This window comes from Chelmon rostratus, chromosome 1 (genome assembly GCF_017976325.1).
Source record: "Chelmon rostratus isolate fCheRos1 chromosome 1, fCheRos1.pri, whole genome shotgun sequence".
NCBI classification, from domain to species: domain Eukaryota; kingdom Metazoa; phylum Chordata; class Actinopteri; order Chaetodontiformes; family Chaetodontidae; genus Chelmon; species Chelmon rostratus.
In genome coordinates this window covers 18,827,234-18,846,874 of record NC_055658.1, presented here as the reverse complement: position 1 = coordinate 18,846,874, position 19,641 = coordinate 18,827,234, and the positions used below count along the sequence as shown (strand labels likewise).

Below are 19,641 nucleotides of genomic sequence, written 5' to 3'. Positions count from 1 at the left end.
CCCCTTCTTTTCCACCATATTTTCTCTATCTCTCTCTTTAACCGGTTCCATTCAGGATACTTGGAACCTTGGTGCAATGAAGCGAATCAGCCCGTTTTCTCATTTTGAGCAGAACCATTGTAATCAAGGATGGGATATCAACGGATGGCGTTGCACAATGCACAATGCAAATAAACAATAGTAGCAAGATGGCAGATTGCAGTGATTGCCTGCACGCTTTTGTTCTGTTATTATAGGCATTTGTTTTTATCCAAAAAACAAGCATGGACCAGCAATTAATCATAAGCAGATGTAGGAGACTATTATGTGCAAGATAAATGGCCTTCTCCAGCCTCTCTTTCCAGTCTATATATGATGACATGCCCACTGATATCATCATGGTTCACACTTCAGGTCAAGGAAAACCTGCTGTTTTATGCTTCCAGCTGGGCACCAACTATTCGGGTTTTGACACAATTTATTTTTGGTTGAAATGCTCTGGTTCAAAATTAGGAGTGCAAACCCGAAGAAACCCGTTCCATGTTGGTGAAAAGGGGCATCTGTGCGCCTGATTTTTATCCAGACCGTTCTTTACATATCAGATCTAATTGTCAAACTTCCCTCAAAGCAAATTGTAGTGAAGAGGGATTTTGTCTGTCTTTCCACTCGGCTTTGTTCTGAATCAAATGTTTAGCTTTATGTCTAATTGGGTTGGAAATAATTGGCTTCCATTCTGCTCATGAGAGGGAACTTAGTGGTAAAATCAAACATGACCTGCCTGATGACAAAAAGTGGAGCTCTAGTCAGGAGCGATTGCCACAGCTCAACCCCTGTGGTTGGCTGCGTCCTGGGTGTTCCACAGAGTCAGAGTCAACCCATCAAAATATAATCCATATATTGCTGTAGCCATTGAAGTTGCCACTATCTTTTATCTTTCCATTTGTAGGTAGGAAGCAATTTATTTGTCATCTCCCTCTGGCATGGGATGTGTTGTGGTTGTGCGATGTATTCTGATGGGCTAAGTGAGACAGTGTATCTATGGAGAATGTCACAACCATGTGCATCTGTCAGAACCTGTTGATCTCTTTCAGCACAATGATAAGATGGATCAAGGAGGACTTCAACACGACACTATAGTCAAGCAGATACATAGAAGTTAAATGTAATTGCATTTGCTTTTGTGCAGCCAATTTATGTACTGTCTTTTAGTTGTTTCTTGTATGTTAATTGTGTTTGTAGCAGCAGCAGCAGCAACAGAATGAAATTATTTAATCTGTGGTTGGAGCAGGAGCAGATAGAACAAAATGACAAGTTATTTTCTTTTGCATATCTATTGGGCATGCAAATGTAAATGTAGCCATAGAAAGACGATATCCATCTCGCTCTTTTTACTCTTTTTCTCTTTGTCACTCTCTCTTCTTTCTCTCTTTTTGTTCAGCTCTCACACTGTACATACTCCCTCTCACACCCCCACACACATTCAAATCAGTGCACTTTTGGGGTGATTGGGATCGGTGGTGGTGTGGATCCGGCAACGTGAGATAGAATTTAAATTGGATGTTAAATAAAGCATTACTCTGCTTGATTGTCTGGCCAGCCCAGGAAAGTGGGCGAGCAGTGAGGCAGAGTGTGCTCCCCTCTCTCAGGGAGATATGTGAAATTGGGGTGATATTGAATTAAAGTGTGAACAATTAGAGAGGTGCCGGTGGTGTCGCTTACTTTGAATTGTTTCACCCGCTTCATGATTGGCTGTTTTAGCCATAGATCATACGTGCTCTCTCACTCATCATCGTGATCGCACAAGCGCACCAATATACCCTTTATAGAATGCACGTGATACAGACAAGTGATATTTTATACAAGAATGATATTTTTATGAGAACGACTTATGGTGTGTTTCAGTGAGATTGAAAGAGCAGAGTGTGTGAGAGACATGATAAGAGGGAGAATAGTGCGTATGAGGCAGAGGAGTTTTGTGTGTGTGTGTGTGTGTTGGACAGAATGAGTGTACTGTACCTGAAAGAGTATAATTATGTGTGTGAGTGATTTTCTATGAGAAGTAAAGACATTGCATATGGCGACCAGTAGTAGCGTGTAAAAGAGCGTTTAACTAAAATGGTAATTTGACTGAGTGTGAAGGCGGCGGTGACGTACAGCCTTTTCAAATCCAAGTCTTTTTGTTTACCATTTCATTCAAGCTCTCTCCCACAACTATTAACTTTTAACTTAATTGCACAGTATGTATACTGTTGTTCTGTTTTACAGATGCTGTCTATTTTCAGTCACTTACAGTAAGGAAGTGCAGCTTTAGTAAGTATAGCTGTGAGTAGTAGTAGAGTACAAGATAATAGTGTGTAGGAGGTCTAGTGTGATTTATGGCCTGAATGGTCTTTCATATACCAAGACAGACCCGCCTCTTTACAATCACTTTTCAGTTAATCGCTTTCCTCCACTCAGTGAAGATGTTTATTAGCATCCTGCTTCATGTCAAATCATTCTCTCTTTTTTTCTGCTACTCTGATGACCTGTCTCAACAGTTAATTATATTTTCTAATTGTTTTGAGTCCCTAATATTATGATTGGAACTGCTACATATATTTAGTTAATTTAAACACAAGATACTTGTGCTCAAAAAGAGGATTCATTCTCAGTGAAGAACCTTGGAGCTCTAATCTGCCTCTATACCTGCCAAAGAGCAGTGATTCCTAACACGTCTCTGGGGGTCATCAGGTGGAAACCTCCCTTCAACAGTGTTTCGCCTACTTAGTCCCACTACACCTCCAGGAGGTTAGGCAGTGAACTCCGGCGTCCCAGAGTCACCCCCCCTAGTGCCAGTTCACACTGCTCCTACACAATCCAAACAGCACCGCCACGTTCAACTGACCCAGAGATGCTCCAGGTAGTGGCCAGTACCGATGCTACCATTTAACTATTGCTAATGCTAATGCTAACCGCTAAGAAGAACAGAAGAAGACAATACAGTTCCGATGCTACCATTTAGCTAATGTTACGTGCTAACCGCTACCTGCTAAGAGGAACAGAAGAAGACAATAAAGCTAGATTCACCTATACTGTTAATGTTAATTGCTAGCTACCAATACTAACTGCTAAGATACTATCATACTCTCACGCTTTAGCTATTGTTAGCTGCTACAATGCTACCACATCAAATCACAAATCACAAATCATCAGGCAGAAACAATCAATTTATAACACATTTGTGCAGTTAAGTGTTGAGTGTTAAATGGTCTGCCTGTCTATTGACACAAATGCTACGTTAAGTTTGTACTCATGCCACACATCGTGGAAAGCTAAGATTCTCGTGAACTGATCCGTGCCATTTCAAGATACAGTCACAACAGCAGGTACAATCAAGACCAACAACGAACAAACAACCCATTATGAAATTGAAGGAAGTCATCACTGAAGTCTCATAATAATCCAATCCAGTGTTACATTTCAAAAGAGACCAAAACCATGCATGTGCTCCAAATGGTTGAAGAACAGCTTTCAGTTTACTTTGGGTATGCCTTGGATGGGTATTTTAGGCAATACTTACAGGAATGGTTAGAGGTTTGGTGAATCTGACGTGTACCAAACAAATTGGGTGTCGTTTGTAAAATGTATGTAAAAGAAGTCTAGGGTAAGAATACAAAAATGTTCTTGATTGAGGCTCATATTTAAACTTGTATACTTATCTGTCATTCACTGATACTGTACTATCTGGACTGTACAAATACTAAAATACAGTGCAAGTCTCCAAACCAATAAGTCATAATTTATCATGTATTTTAAAAGCCACCTTGGAGAGATGTGTGGGGTCCATTTACACTACTGACTTGAATTGGTGTATTTCCCTATAAATTGGAAATTAAGTGAGGTATTCATGAGGTGGTGAATATCCAATTTCTGCCATCCTCAAGGTTAATGTACATTTTCTGTCCTTGGGTCACTGTATGTATTTTGTTGCTGTGAGAGACCTGTTCTGGGATCAGCTCAGCTCAACGGAGCACAGCACAGCTCAGCTTAGTGTGATACTCCAGAATAAATGGTATCCAAACAGTCCAGCTGGACGGGGCCCACCTGGATCAGACCTTACCCCGGCACCTCCATCCAGCATCTCATTGTTGGGTTTTATCCCCATGGAAACCTTCCTGCAGCCAGGCCTGGTGTAAAAGGCTGGTGTTTGTGAGGAAGTTAGGTGCCTGGAGGCTTGTTGTCTGTTGTTGTTTTCTCAAGTCTGCTGGCCTCCGAAAAGGTTTGTTTGTGGCTGATTTACATGTCAAGGCCCCTCTCAGACCTGTGTTCCCCACCACCCAGTGGAACAAGCCTCTTAGACAGCTCAATCTAGAGAAGCTCCTAGCTCTGCCAGGCCTCACATTTTGTGGAGCGTTACTGTTGGCCTGTCAGTCAGTTCTTATCGCCACGGTGCATAACCGACTATATAGTGTGTCTTTGCATATGCATATTTCCCTTGCTTGTTTAGTAGAGACTTTCTACAATGCAAAATTTTCTCTCTTGGTTGCTGTTTTTTTCAGTTGCTGTCTCTTTTTCAGCCTTTCAAACTCTGATTTCTATGTGTGTGAGTATCTTAATGCTGATGCATTTTTTTCTGTGGTCTTTGTGTGAGACACTGAATGCCTCTGTCTGAAAGACAGCCTGATTTAGCCGTTTCCCTGTGGGCCCTGATACCTGCTTTTAGGAGTCTTCTGAAAAAACAGGAAGATTATTATGAATAACTCTGCACCTGCTCCATCTGCCACAATCCACTGTTCAGACTATCAGAGCTTAAAAGCCAAGATTTTCCACATGTCCCGCTGTCTGTTCTCTCTCGCTCTCTTTTTTTTTTAACTCACTGCTTCTCCAAATATTTCTCAACTTTTCCAGTTTTTCCCACTGTGACATTCACTCGTACTTTTGCCCCTTATGCCTACATTTGCACTTGGTTCTGATTCCCCAACAAACTTCACTCCTCACCTCCTCCATCTCTTCTTCTTCTCTGTGCAGGGCAAGCATTGTGCAGAAGAGGATAATCTATTTCCAGGATGAAGGCTCACTCACCAAGCGAATGTGTGAGAAAGGTAGGCTTCTTTTATTGACATGGAATAAATAATTTACCATGAATTTCCTATCCCTTCAATCTCCCTGCTGGTACTCTATTTCACTCCCTACTGATGGTCTCTTTTTTCTGTCTTCTTTTACTCTATTTTCTTTCATTCTTGATTTTGAAGTAGGGACTTTCCTCTCTGCTGTTATGCTCTGGCATGTGAATGATTGTAAATGAGTGTAACCCCTGGCTGTGCATGACATTGGATGCCACACTGAGCAACAGATCAAAAGAACTGTGCTGCACATGCTCCCCTTTTCTCATGCCCCCCCCTCTCTTCCTCCCCTCGGCTCCCCACTTTCTTAAACCACCCATCTCCTGTATGATGGGCACCTCTCTCATCTGCTCCATATACTAATGAGCAATCTCTCTATGCCTGTCTAATGGTCTTCTGTATTTCTCTCTCCGTGGTTCCTTCCTCTCCCCTCATTCCTGTACAGAATCCCTGTATGGAGACACTACAGATAAACCTCTGCTCGACTGCTGTGCCTGTGGAACAGCCAAGTACAGAGTCACCTTCTATGGGAACTGGTCAGAGAAGATTCATCCCAAAGACTATCCACGTAAGCACAAACTCCTCTGCTCTCCTCCTACAGTGCCCAGCTGTTGTAGGAAATTATTTTCTCTTTTTAGAAAAAATAAAAGTACATACTTTTAAACCTTTTTAAAAGATTTAAGTCCTGAACATGAATGATTGGGCCATGGGGCTGAGAGCCACAGATTGGGTAGAGAAGTCGGAATATACTGAGAAACGGGCTAAAACATTGTTGATTTTGGTCTTTTAATAGCATTTGTTGAGATTAACAAAAGTACAGATAATCAGCAGCTTTATCCTTTAATCTCAATTGTAGCACCATAGCCCCGAAAACTCTGGGATATGTCCTGAGACGCGGGTGGTTTAGCCCCGCTGTGTTGCTTCCAGTGGTGATGTGGGTGGTGAGCTACAGTATGGTTGAATGTGATGTGTGTATAACCTTGAGCCACACTGTCAGGATGTGAATGGACTTAGGGATTACACTGGCTCCCTTGTTTAAATCAGGCTCCTACCGGTCAGATCAATACACTGATTAGAGTGGAATAAGATAAACCCTGAGATCGAAAGGAGCCCTAATTTACTGTCTCATGGAGGGAGTAGTTGGTATGTGACTCACTCACACACAGATACGCAAACACACACCTCGCAGATAGATCAACTTAAAAGAGGATAGGGCAAGCTGTGTGGTATCTGTTTCATCCCGACTCTTAGGATGCTACAGTTGGATTTCTCCTTGCACAAAGTCATATCCTAGGTAACCAGTTATTATGACTCTGCACAGATTGCACTGGACGATATTAACTACAGTACGGTAAGCTCATGATAAATCGTTCCTTATTTGACTTCCGATGATAATTTCCAATCAAAAACAAACAGAAATTTTGCTTGGTAGACTTGGTGTGACTTTTCCTTTCTGGTGCAAGTGGCACTGAGGCACCAGCGATGCCCATATGTCCTATGTCATCCTTCTATTTTTAACACGTGTCCTTCAAGCACTGGAGCCGTAGACCATTGTGGTGACACACATACTGAGACCAAAAATCCACTTTAAAACAGGCCAACACTGCCAACATGATAACCTTGGCAGTTCTATTTTCTTTCTCCCATTTGTCCCCATTGTAAGTCATGCAGCAACGCGTGGCTATTCAACCCCGGCAGCCCGCTCGGACGCAGGGTTTATTGAGATTGTGTATGGCCGAGCTGTCAACAAAAGATTTTTTATTGGATTCATGGGAGAGAGAGTGGGAAAGAGAAAGAGTGAGAGTTTAACAATGTTTTAACTGACCAAATAAAAAAGCATTCCATCATAGTCAATTTCCTGTTACTCGACAGATGCAATATATTTACGTCGTATACACCAAAACAACAGCCTTCCATCTCCATCAGAACATCCACATCATTGTAATTTCATGTGCACTGCCCCCTATAAATAAAAAAACAAAATAATTAATAAAACCATAGTGTGTAGATTCTCTTACAGACGGAAAAATGTTAGTTGAGTGGAAACAAGTCCACTATAATCCCTAAATTGGGAACAAAACTGCTGAACAACAATCTTGATGACCTGGTACCAGGTACGTCACTGCTTAATGAGGGGTCCGTTGAATGTCTCTTTTAAGTCTCTATCTTGTAAGCATTGCCCTGAGGTCCAGGAATACACCATGGATTAGCAAGTCCTTTTAACCTGTAGAGAGAGGTTAAAAGGGGCAGTCGGGTCCTTATGAGGCTCCATCTTAACACAGGCCTGTAAATTTATGGCAGGTCATTAATGTTTGCACCTATCAGTACACATAATGTCACTCCTTGATTTCCCTCCCTTGTATCTTATAAAAACATCTCCACAAATTGGAGATGGAAACCTGCCCCAACACTGACCCCATTCACCAGTCCCTGCCAAAACTGCATTAAAAAGTTATACCCACCTTTGAAGTAAACTAATACTGCCTCAACCGCAGGCGAAAGAACCAATGATGAATATAAAACTAACTGGAGCCATAATTTGAACGCTATTAAGTTATTGTCAATGGCTCCCTGCCTGTGAGGGTCAGACATTTATGAAAGCTTGGGGCACAAATGGCCTTAAAATTTTATAAAGGACCATTAGGAAAAATATTAAACAACTGATATGTTTGAAATAATCTTGACAGATAAGACAAAAATGGATTGACGGGCAGGTCAGTTGAGGAAAGGGTATTCTTTGCTTCTGTCATCCTTATCATCTCATGAAGTTGCTTTTATACTTAGAAAGACTGAAAAGCCTTTAAACATCAAATGTGGGGAAAAAAAATGTCCTAAAGATTTATCTTTCATCCTGGTCCTCGCTGTATGCAAGGCACCAGCCACCGATGTTAGAGCTAGTTCAAAGTTAGCAGAGATTAAAATGAACTTGTTCACGTTCATAGATCACAGTTTTGAATTCTGAAGTTCACAGTCCCATTAAAATGAAATAGTTCACATTCATTTCAAATTATCTTAGCTGTGTCTGAATTGCCAGTTGCACTAGCCATGCCGGCATGCCAAATTATTTTTTTCCGTAGTATCCACCCTACTCAGCCACTGATTGGCTGGTACTTATTGCCTTCGTTGGTTGTGTTGGTTAGTTTAAGGAGTGTGATTGGCATGAGGTGTGAGATGAGGATCGACATTGGTTAGGGTGGGAATATTGCGGTGAGTCACTCAGAGACAGAGAATGGCTGGTCATGCCTTTGCCATCGGGCATTCCAGGTGCCGTAAAAAGGTCATTAGTTGCAAATGGATGCATTTATTTTACCGTTCACCAGAAAACATGAGCATGTTCATGCTTCTTAAGTGTGTTCACGTACAACACTGCCACCCATTTCCATTTTTTCAGACAACCCTGTTGACAAGTTATGACTTATTATGAATGGATGGACGGACGGATGAATGGGTGGATAGATGGACAGATGGATGGAATACTCTACTGTGATTCTGAGAAGCCTCCAGAGGGTGAAGCACTAGCTGTCTGCTTTTACTATCACCAGGGGAAAGAACAGAAAAAGAAAACAGAATAAATAGGTATCTGTTATCAATCACTCAGTCTGATACCCTGATAACTGATTCTCTGAGTGGTCTGAGGAGAAACAGCCACCACTAACCTTCCCTCAGTTGATCACTTTTCAGGTTTGAGCTCTCAAGGTGCCTCCCCATAAAGTGCAAAGCAGATGACTGTAACACACCTGGAGCAAAAAAGCAGTTAACACAGCCATTTACAGCAATAAGATAAGGGCACCTTTCACTGGTGAAAGCACATTCAGATCAAGCCCTAAGAGATGATATTGACATTGCTAGTCCGAGTTCCTCAGGCAGGTCATTCCAAATCGTGGTCATCATTAGTCTTAAACTGGGACACTGGAAGAGTTAGAAGGCTCTGTGCAGGCATGCAGTTTAAAACATGTTTAGAAAGATTGTTGGAGGGCAGGTCATATAAACTCTAGGAGTGATCAGTAAAATCACGGAATTCTAGAACAAAGGAGCAACCAGTGAAACGATGCTAAAAAAGACAAATATCCTCTTGTTTCTTTGGTGAAAATAAACACTTTTGAACGCACTCCAGCTGTTGTACATCTCTTTGGCTAAAGCAGAAGAATGAACCTCACAGACATAACCCTTTCTGTGCCATAGAAATACAGTATCAATTTGATTCTTGTTCCTTAAAATGAATGTTGCTTTCTGTGAATTAGTACCTATGACTCTTCAGTTCCTGAGGGTGAGCTCATTGCGCTGAATTAGCCACACAACGACAGGCTGAATATAACTGAATAACTATTGCACATTTTATACGAACTATAATGAATAGAGTTTGCAATTTAATTAGTTCACTTTGCTGTTTGGAAGTATGTGATCATCATCATCATCATCATCATTTAAGAATAGGAGAAGATGGCTTTTTTGATGGGATCAAATCTTTATATACATGGAAAACGGACTAAGCATTCAGCCTGCATGTTTCAGAGCAAATATTGTGGGAACTTGTAAATCAAGGTCATACAATAGACAGAGAAATATAAGGGTTTCTGCAACAAACCCTGACAATAGACCCATGACGTAAGAACTGGAAAATGTGTTAGTCACAAAGGGGCTACATCTACCTGACTTAAGATAAGATAAGATAAGATACAACTTTATTTATCCCCAGTCAGGGAAATTTGGGATTAAACTTATTAAACTTATTAAACTGCGGCCACGACAGTCCTCCACTGTGGACACAGGCCTGATAAAATCAGCATTTTGGGGACACAATCATCCTTCTAGCTGTGCTTCCAAGCATTTATCTAGAGATCACTAACATATAATTTTGTAGAAGTAAAAAGTCTGGAAAAATAAATATCTCATTTGAAAGTGGTCTTGCATTAACATTATCCCTGTCATGCATTGTACTATGAAGAGAAGAGAAGTATCCATAACACACTGTACTATAACAGGAATACTGCGAACACAGAGATTAGATTATCAGAGAGATTCATCTTTGTTCAGACTCACGCTGGGAACCAGCAGAAGGCAGAAAGGGTGACTTACAGAACTGCAGAGTAAGGGCTCTATTTAGGGCATAAAGATGAGAGGCAGACCCATGACCTGTTTGAGTGAACCTCACCTTGACTAAGTAGCTGGTATAATAGTGTTCAGACAAATGGTGAAGTTGTCCATGTAAAGGATTTTCTAACGTGGCACAACGGTAGTCTTTCTATCTTGAATGATTAGCTGTTGAAAGCAACTGTGTATGTCTTTAATATGCTTTTCAAGCATACACTTTGTGTTGAACGGGGCTGTAAAGTCACTGTAATGATGTCAGGGTAATGTAGCTGGATGTCACTCCATAATAACATGCCAGGAAGTAGAATAATAAGACTATAAGGGAGATAATAAATGAATATGAGGCAATTAGTTTCTGTGCTGCAGATGTAGACATGTCAGAGGGGCCCACAATGAGTTAGTACGAATACCCTAAAATGACCTGTAAACATCAACAGGGAACCCATCAATACTAGATGAACAGCTGTACTTCATCCCTTATTATGCCTTAAACAACGGTGAAGCATCCAGTGCCTGTAAGTTAATTTTGTAAAGTTTGTTTAGCCTATGCTGTCACGTCTGATGGATCATCATAGATATACCACTGCTGCCTTCTCTCTATGCTTACAGGTATAGTGCAGATATAGAGCTCCACTGTCTCTTTTTCCATATGCCATACACACACAGACACTTTGTCCTGAGTGAGAGGATTATAAATGGAGATTATCAGGGAGCATAAAATTACAGTAACTAATACACTTTAGGTGGTTTGCAAGAATATGGAGTCATTTTTGGACTGAAACAAATGACTGTCAATAAATATGTGGCATCAAGAAATGGATTTTTGTCTGTCAATCAATAGAATTACATACCGATCATCTGATGGATCATCGTCTCAAGAGTTGTGCCTCTCCTGCAGAGGTGACTTTGGCAAACAGGTTGGTATGTCCAACTAAAGAGACTGTTATGTTGTCTTATTTCACCAGGTCGAGCCAATCACTGGTCAGCCATCATTGGTGCCTCCCACTCTAAGAACTACGTGCTGTGGGAATACGGTGGCTTTGCCAGCGAAGGAGTTAAACAGGTAGCTGAGCTGGGTTCCCCGGTCAAAATGGAGGAAGAGATCAGACAGAAGGTAAGATTGTCCTGCACTCATTGACATGCTGTACGCGCTGAATATGACATAGAATGGAAAAGGATCAAGAGTTCCAAAAAATATATTGATACAAATATTCAGCTTTGTTTCCTGGAATATTTTGCTGCAACAAAAACTGGTATGAGATGAGTTGCATAACAGCACTGGGGCCTCAGAGAATGTTCCAGGGTGTGCACACCTGAGTTCAGTATGGGATGACAGATTTCAGCATTGCTTTGACATTGTTGTCCAGATTGATTAGTGCTTTCAAGCATCTACGCTATTTTTAGCCTGCCTCTACATCTACTGTGTACACTTAACCAATACACAGGATTGGTGGTAGTACCTCTGTAGGACCATGTTTGGATGGTAAAAGAAAAGACTAGAAGTAGATTTCAACATTAAATTTTTGCTTGTCAGTTCATTGTTGGTCCGACTTTGGGAGTTGACACGATCCCTGTGAAGCTCCAGAGGTGCTCCTGAGCTAGCATCTACACGAGGTAGCTGTTATTTTCATTAGTTATTGATCCCTACTAGCTTGAGTTACGAGTCTCCGACTGCTTCTTCATTTTCTCTGGTTTCATGCTTAAACTGCCTTACACAGCTTTCACCTCACTTTTACATATTAAATTGTAATTTTTATATATTTCCTCTATTCCACTTCTCATGTTCATGTTCTCCCTCCTTGGCCTCTCTTCCCTTTATTCTTTCCACAAATAGCAATAGCAAATCTTTCTTCTCTCCCTCTTCTCCATAGCTGTCTCTCTCACTCTGAGAATAACCCGTGCTGGCAGAGCAGATGGTCCTGCAGAGTGCTTATTGTTGGCTAATATTGAAGACCTGGAGTCACAGCAGATAATGAGAGCATAGTGTGAGCAATGGGGTCTCTGTGTCATTGCTGCCTTCCCACTGCTATTACAGCACACTCTTTTTTTTGTATTATTTTCATCTCTTGGCTGGGATCATTAGATGAGTATTTTCTGAGCTCAGAGGTGAAAATGAAAGCAGCAGATCTGATTGACCAGTACAGTTATGTGTGCTGAAAAACATCATTTTTTAGTTATTTATGATTTCATGTTGTCACGTTTGCCGTAAACGGAGCACATGATATGAACATGAATTTCCGAATGCAATTGATCATATATGTCTACCCAGAGACGCTGCTATTTGTAGGTAGTTTGAGTATCATTATATGCAGGACACACAACAGTTGAATTGCCCTTTTCTTAACAGATTCAGTGAAATGATTTAACAGGAAGAAATGAGCCATTTTCCTTATCACCCGCAATCATATCATCACCAAGTGTGGCATGGCCCAAGCTGTGGTTGTTGAGAATAATCACTTAATAGTGGGGTGGGATTGGCTGACACATGAATGCAGGGTGATGATTACAGAGGCGATCAATATAAACCCTGATTAGTCTGATATTAGCAAGCTGCATGCTATCATTCACTGACTGAAAAAAGACAAGTGAATAATCAGCCGTTGTCAATACTCTGCACATGGCCTAAGTCATGTGTTTGTAGCCCATTTGTGTTTGTAAGTGGACATACAGTGTAATTGCACTGTAAATAGTTGATTGCACTGAGCTTTTGTCTCATAATTTTGCCTCACATGATATATAGGTTTCTTGTGGTTGGCGTTCACAGCTGCTGTGATATCTGGAAGCTGAAAACTTTTTTTTTGTTGTTGTTGGCTTAGACAACTACTGCACACATTCATTGTATCCACTTTTATACCATTCAGACAACATGCAGAATCTGTCGATGTCCTTGAGGTAAGGAGTCTGGGTGAAGGAACCGTGCAGCGCTTCTTGCTAAACGCTGACACAAACAGAAAGCTGATTCTCTTTTGTGTCAGGTGGGGCGTCAGGGGGAGCAACTAGCGATGAATGCAAAATTGATATTCATAGCCAGGCTCTACTCCAACCAAGGGGTGCACTGATCAGAGTGTTCATACAAAGTTTCATTTGCAGAGCCAAACACGCATGCACACCATGCAAACACGTGTGCACACACGCACACACAGAGCCCTCTTTATCTTGATCATGTCAATTCAGTGTGATTGCTTCATTTTAGTTGTGAGTTTGTCTCCCTTTCAGAGCTTGGACAAGGCTGTGCTGTACTATATTTTGTGCTATTACTGCTCATCAGATGAGAGTTGGAAAAAAATGTTACATGTGCCTGTCCTCTAGGAATAAGTACATCTTTAGAATTGAAGCTTCATGAAAATGCAAAACTACTGCCATCATCTTACTTTGCACATATGTTCTTAGAATTTCCCTTTTAAAAGACAGTTTCCATATATTAAAAGGAGGAGAAAGGATGTGACATGGACAATTTGCTGAATTTAATTTGTTCATTCATTCAGCTCATTTCAGTCCCACTCATTGCAGTCCTCACCGTATCACTGGCTGGTAATAAAAATGTGATTGCATGTCAGAGCCTCTTCAAACACAAGCCTTGACCCACACAGTCTCAACACCTCTGCAACACACACAGGCAATCATGACAGCATGCCACTCATCACATTGAAAGGGCCTGAGATTATAAGTGTGACGATTACTTTTAAGAATTCATATTGAAATCAACAGCATTAAATTGCAACACACAATGGACGAGAAGGTCCTTTGATTTGATTTTTGCTTGAGATGCAGATCAAACTAGTATTTGTTTAGTGTACCCCTGTATCTGTCAGTAAGTGTATTATGTTAGATAGGTGATGTGTCTTGAGCTTTAGTGCAAGTAGTAGTTCAAGTAGGTGAGCTACAGAATCAAATGGGGGATCTTTTTTTTTTTTTTTTTTTTTACAAATTATTTTTCTAGACTGTAAACCAATGTGCAATACAGGACCATTTTCCAAGTACAAATGCTCTTATCTGAAGACTTGGCAGCACAGAGATGCAGCCTGGGTCTGTTGTTGTTGTTCCTCCTTTCATGTCTGAGGTGATTTGTATATGCATTCAGTCATTACAGAAGCTCAATGTGTCACTAATGAGAAGTTTAATGAGACTCTCTCCATGGACCAGGGCCAAGGCCTCAGACGGATTATGAAATCTCCTATTTCCTCTCACAGCATGGGGTGTTTTTCATTATTGCACAATATGCTGAAGGAATCCTCTATTATCCCGAGTACCACAGCTGGGCCACAGAGCCGAGACGACACGACTCAGACTGGAGCCAAAAAGAGACATTACAGATTAATGATAGGAAACACAGATCCATGTCACTTGTCGCCACAGCTGTGGTCCTTTATATTGTCTGGCATCTTTTTATTTTTACACGGGTACATGTGCACATGATACTTTCATTGATAATATAAGTGACTCCAGGGATATCCCTGGATAGATTCCTTTTTGATTATAAGAAGTAAACACATGATATTTCTAAGCAAGATTCATATGGAAACTTTGAAAATCATAATGCCAAATGCTACTTGACTTTTATCATGGTCAAATTGCCACATTGATGACAGCTCTTTCACAGTCTGCAAGGAGCATTAGAGCTGACATGCACATTTAGCTTGCATGATGGGCAGAAGAACAACAGGCATTATGGAATGAAATAGCTTGTTGTTAATCTTTCTCCCACTGCTCATCTTTCTGTGCACCTTGCAAGGATTCAAATGATAATTTTGCAGTTCAGTTTTCGTGAGAACAGTAAGGTCTGCCTTCTGTAAGTGGGAGGCCTGCAGTCAGGAGCGTGGGCAGAGAATAATAGATATGCAGGATCCTTCGGGTCCTTGACTCTCACTGAATGAGCAGATGTTTCTGTGTGTTTCTTTTTGTATACAGAGAATAACTTTCACAACCACTTTCGACTGCACAGAAATCTGTATTCCCCATGTGTCTTTGGGTACACTTTTAATTATATCTTGTGGTAGCATTGTTCTATCATAAATCTTATCTGGATGAATGTCTGGAGAAATGATGTAACTACTCAGAAGGTGGAAGAGCTGCTGCCTATTGTATTGATCTTCTGAGATTGGGGGGTTTAAAGGGAAGGGAAAAGAATCAGCTGCTACTGTTTGCTGTCTCTTTCTATTATTTCTCTCTGAGGACTGCAAGTGCTTTCAGACCATTGATCATTGAAGTTTAACTTCACACGCTGTCTTGGAATAGAATCTATGTTATTGCTCGAAAAGTGTGCTCACATGGTGCATGTACGGTTTCACTCCATTCATTCCAACGAGTGCACAGTGAGGACTACAATTCAAACACACATTACAAAGGCACACTAAGTACATATTTAATAAGTGGCAATTTGATAATGAGCGATTGTAAATTTTCTTCTATTTTTTTCCTCCTGCACACGCCTGGAATAAGACCTGTTTGAGGCCGATAGATTGGAGAGACTGAACAAGTTGTGTTATTTTCTTGCATCATTAAGTTTTGTAATGTCCCTCTGAGATTCAATCTCTCATCAAATGAGAGATGAAACTGGTCTTCACCTTGATGTCATTCAGTTTTGGTCTTTCAACCCCCCCGTTTGATTAATTCCTTGGCCAACTAGTTATCTTGTGCCTGGGTCTGTTCAGCATGCAAACATGTGTGATACATCAATGAAATTCACTCCCTTTCATCTTCCATGAAAGAGGCTACTTCGTGATTACCCACTCACTTCTATGTTCTAGTGACAGTTGTATTTGACATTATTATTTCTGTAGAAATATGCTTATGAGATTCTCATACAGTAGGCATTGTGCTGTATTCTATGACGTTCTTCAGACCAGAAAGGGGTCAAGCTGTGTAGGGGTGGGGGGTTTAAATGCTGTTAGGATTTACAGTGGTTCAGATTTGGTTCTTGAGTGCCTCTGAGCTGAATCCTTTCTCAGCCATTTTGTAATATAATGAAGCATGGAGAAGGGAAACTGAACCGTTAAACACTCTTTAAGGGGGTCACGCACTGAATGTTTGCCAGAGGAGTAAAATTCTTTAAATCTGAATGTGGATTAAGTAATGTCAAATACATCATAATTGTAACATATAATATCTTAAGGTACAACATAAACATGAAAACAGAATGTGGTCATTTGCTAGTCCTTTTTAACGTATTCTCAATTGAAAACAGTACAAAGACAATATGTTTAATGTTTTACCTCATCAACTATTTTGTAAGAAAGCAAAAACACCTGTTTGGACGTAAACAGGTTGATTGGTAACAGGTGATGGTATCATGATTGGGTATGAAAGGAGCATCCTTGAAAGGCTCAGTCGTTTACAGGCAAGGATGGAGGGAGGTTCACCACTTTGTGAAACACACTTCGTAAAACAGTTCATTTGCAAATGACTGAATTCTGTTTTTATTTCCTTTTTTTATTGGCCTCGTACTTCATAGACAGTAAAATGGTTATTTTTATGGGCAAAATGTTGTTGCTTAGCTGTATTTACGCCAACATTCATGATAACATTTGTCTTTAAATATTAAACATTATTATGGAAAATTAGTGCAAAAAAATGTTGTTAGTCAGTCAACTCTAATATCTTCCAGGCTTTTACTTTTGGGCGTGCATATGCCGGCTGGACTTAAGTTTTTTAGAACTGAAGCACTGAATGATACATCGCATGTAGAACCATGTTATCACAGTGATGGTTACACCAGGTGGTTCTGGTAGTTCTACTTGAGCCCTCTGGACACAGCAGAGTGGGATACAGAAGATGCTGATACCATAATTCACACATAAGTTATAGGTTCTTTTTCTTTTTTTCTCTGTTATTGTCCTCACTCTTCTCTCTCAGCATACCATTTGTCATGTCCTTATATTCCTTGTGTATCTCTCTGTGCGTGTGCTGCTGCATGAGGTCAGGTTTGCCACAGTGGGATAGCAATTAGCTATAAAGGGTCCTCCCAGGGGGCGAAGTCTTGAGCCCACCTCTGTATTCAACCTTGCCAAGCCGTGGTGCACCATGCCAAACCCCAGTGGGTGTGAGAGCATGCAGAAATTCTCTAGCTATTCACTGCCAACTCCCCATGGCCACTTCTCCCTTGCTACACCACTCTTTTGTTTTTCGTCCATATCTTCTTGGCTGTCAGTTAAAAAAAAGAAGGAGGAAAAAGAAGAAGAAGCAAACACCCAAGTTTAAGAGGGAATAATTCTTTAATTTCTCTCGGCCTGTCAAGTCAGCTTTATGAGTCCAGCAGAGATATTCCTGTTTGAGAAAACAAAGCTCTCAAAAACGTTAATGCTTTTGAGCTGCCTTGGTGCACAGCACTGTCATTAAGATTGCCAAAATCAAGCAGTACAGCCATAGGCTAGCACATTTTGAAATGCAGTGAGGTAGAGTTATCCAGTGTGTGTTTGTGTATTTACATGCGTGTACCTCAGTGTGTACATGCACATAGTTTGGGCATGTGACTGAATTGTTTATTTTCTTCAGAATGAGGAAGATAAACACGTTTCATACAGATCTTAATAGCTGTCCCATGCAGGCTTGTTTTTAATGTAGATGGCATGTGTTGGTGGTTATTATGTATAATTTGTTGTCATATTCATGTAAGTGTGTGTGTGTGTGTGTGTGTGTGTGTGTGTGTGTGTGCGCGCGCGTGCGTGCGTGTTTGTGCGTGCATGCGTGCTTTTGTGTATGTGCAGCCCTTAATGTTGACTTAACCGATCCTTAGTCCAGCTGGCTGACTCACGGCTACATTCACAGTCACAGGGATAAAAGCTGGATTATTCTGAAATCTCAGACATCTTGGCCGGAGGCAGCTTTGATAAAGACATCCCAGTGTCCAGAGAACTGAATGGAATAAGAGATTAGTAGTGGGCAAAGGAGAGAAGACATGACGCTGCTCCAGTCCCTCCTGTTTGTGCATCATAGCATTCAAGGATTAGACATGTGTCTTGTTTGTCTTACTTGGATGTACCAGAACTTTTCTCTGAATATTTGTCACTTTATGTGAGTGTGAGATGACACAGTTTAGGCAAATTAAGATTCAAATTTATGCTAAACATTGCAATGTTTTGAATTAGCATTGTATATGAAGTCTCTAGGTGGAATTTTTTTCCCTTTTTATCAGTTATTAATCAGTGCTATTAATACAGCTCTTGTGGTGTTCCATGTTTCTCTATCTGTTTGTGTGAATGTGTTGTTGGTGCCAAACTTGCTGCAGCAGAAACACACAGTAAAACAAGTGACCAGTGTGTGGACAGGGGTCAGAGAACCATGTCAGTGTTTTAGCAGATATGAAAATACCTGAGCGAGGTGTAGACATGATCAAAGAGACATATGTATGAGACCATACGCCTCTCACATGTTAACTCAACTGTAAAGAGATGAAACTAAGTATTACTAAGTGCATTTCACTGCGTGTGCATCGTACATTAAAACCTGTATACAGCTGAAGTGCCGATTCTCCTGAATTGTGTCATGAACCGTGCTTGCCACGTCCGATTTATGTTGAAGATTCTCCTTTTGTGTTATCATAGTCTGTTTTTGTCACGTCCTGCTTTATTTTGAAGGTTTCCTTGTTTGCTTTACTTCCTGTGTTTTCCCGCCTTTGTGATTGTCTGATCTGTTTCACCTGTGTGTCATTAGTTGTTCTCCCTTGTGTATTTAAGTCTGTGTCTTCCCCCCACTCTTTGTTCGGTTGCTGAGTTACCCTCAATTGTCTGAGAAACCTTGTCTTTGCACCATGCCAATAGTAAGTGTTTTCCTTTGTGTTGTCTTTGTTCATGTCCAGGCCACGTTCATGTGGTTTTCTAGTCTTGTCTATGTTTCCTCAACATGCCATGCTTCATGTAAGTGTTTGTTCAGCATCAGTAGTGTTGTCTGCGTTACCTCCCTGTGCCATGTCAACTATCTTGTGTTTTTCCTAGTCTTGTCTTTGTTCTTTAAGTGTTGTCCAGCATCATTTAAGTGTCGTCTATGTTCCCTAGCCATGCCATGCTCATGAAAGTGTTTTATAGATTTGTCTTTGCTCCCATGCCAAGAATCTTGTTTGTCCAGTGTCATCTTAAGTGTTGTCTACACTCCCTAGCCATGCTACGCTCCATGTGTTTCCCAAGTTGTCTTTGTCGTTAACCATGCCACGAGCCAAGTGAGTTGTCCAGTGTTTCTTAGTGTTGTCATTGTCTTTAGCTGAGCCACGTTTCTTGTGTTGCCTCTGTCCACAAGCCACGCCACGTCAGTCAGTCAGTCATGTGTTGTCTTTCTTCCTTGTCTTATGCCCCTCTACCTATGTAAGTGTTTTTCATAGTTCCTAGAGTTTTGGATTTTGCTACTGGAGTTAAATTTGTTAAAATTGAACCAGTGCCCCTTTGTGTCTGCATTTGGGTTCAACCCTAGTTCCCTGAAACCACAATTCCTTGACAAATTGGGTTTTTTGGTTATCGAAAACTCTTTTCTTTTTTCTTTT

The 19,641-nt window shown here is 40.8% G+C and overlaps 1 protein-coding gene across 1 annotated transcript in view; it reads left to right on the top strand.

The window, feature by feature from the left end:
- The window catches only part of spon1a (spondin 1a), a 69,078-nt gene that overhangs the window by 8,924 nt on the left and 40,513 nt on the right, over positions 1-19,641 (top strand). Inside the window, exons 4-6 of the mRNA XM_041939226.1 lie at positions 4,987-5,060; positions 5,527-5,649; positions 11,138-11,286. Of these exons, the coding sequence (XP_041795160.1) occupies positions 4,987-5,060; positions 5,527-5,649; positions 11,138-11,286 (346 nt within the window). The remainder of the gene's footprint in view (positions 1-4,986; positions 5,061-5,526; positions 5,650-11,137; positions 11,287-19,641) is intronic.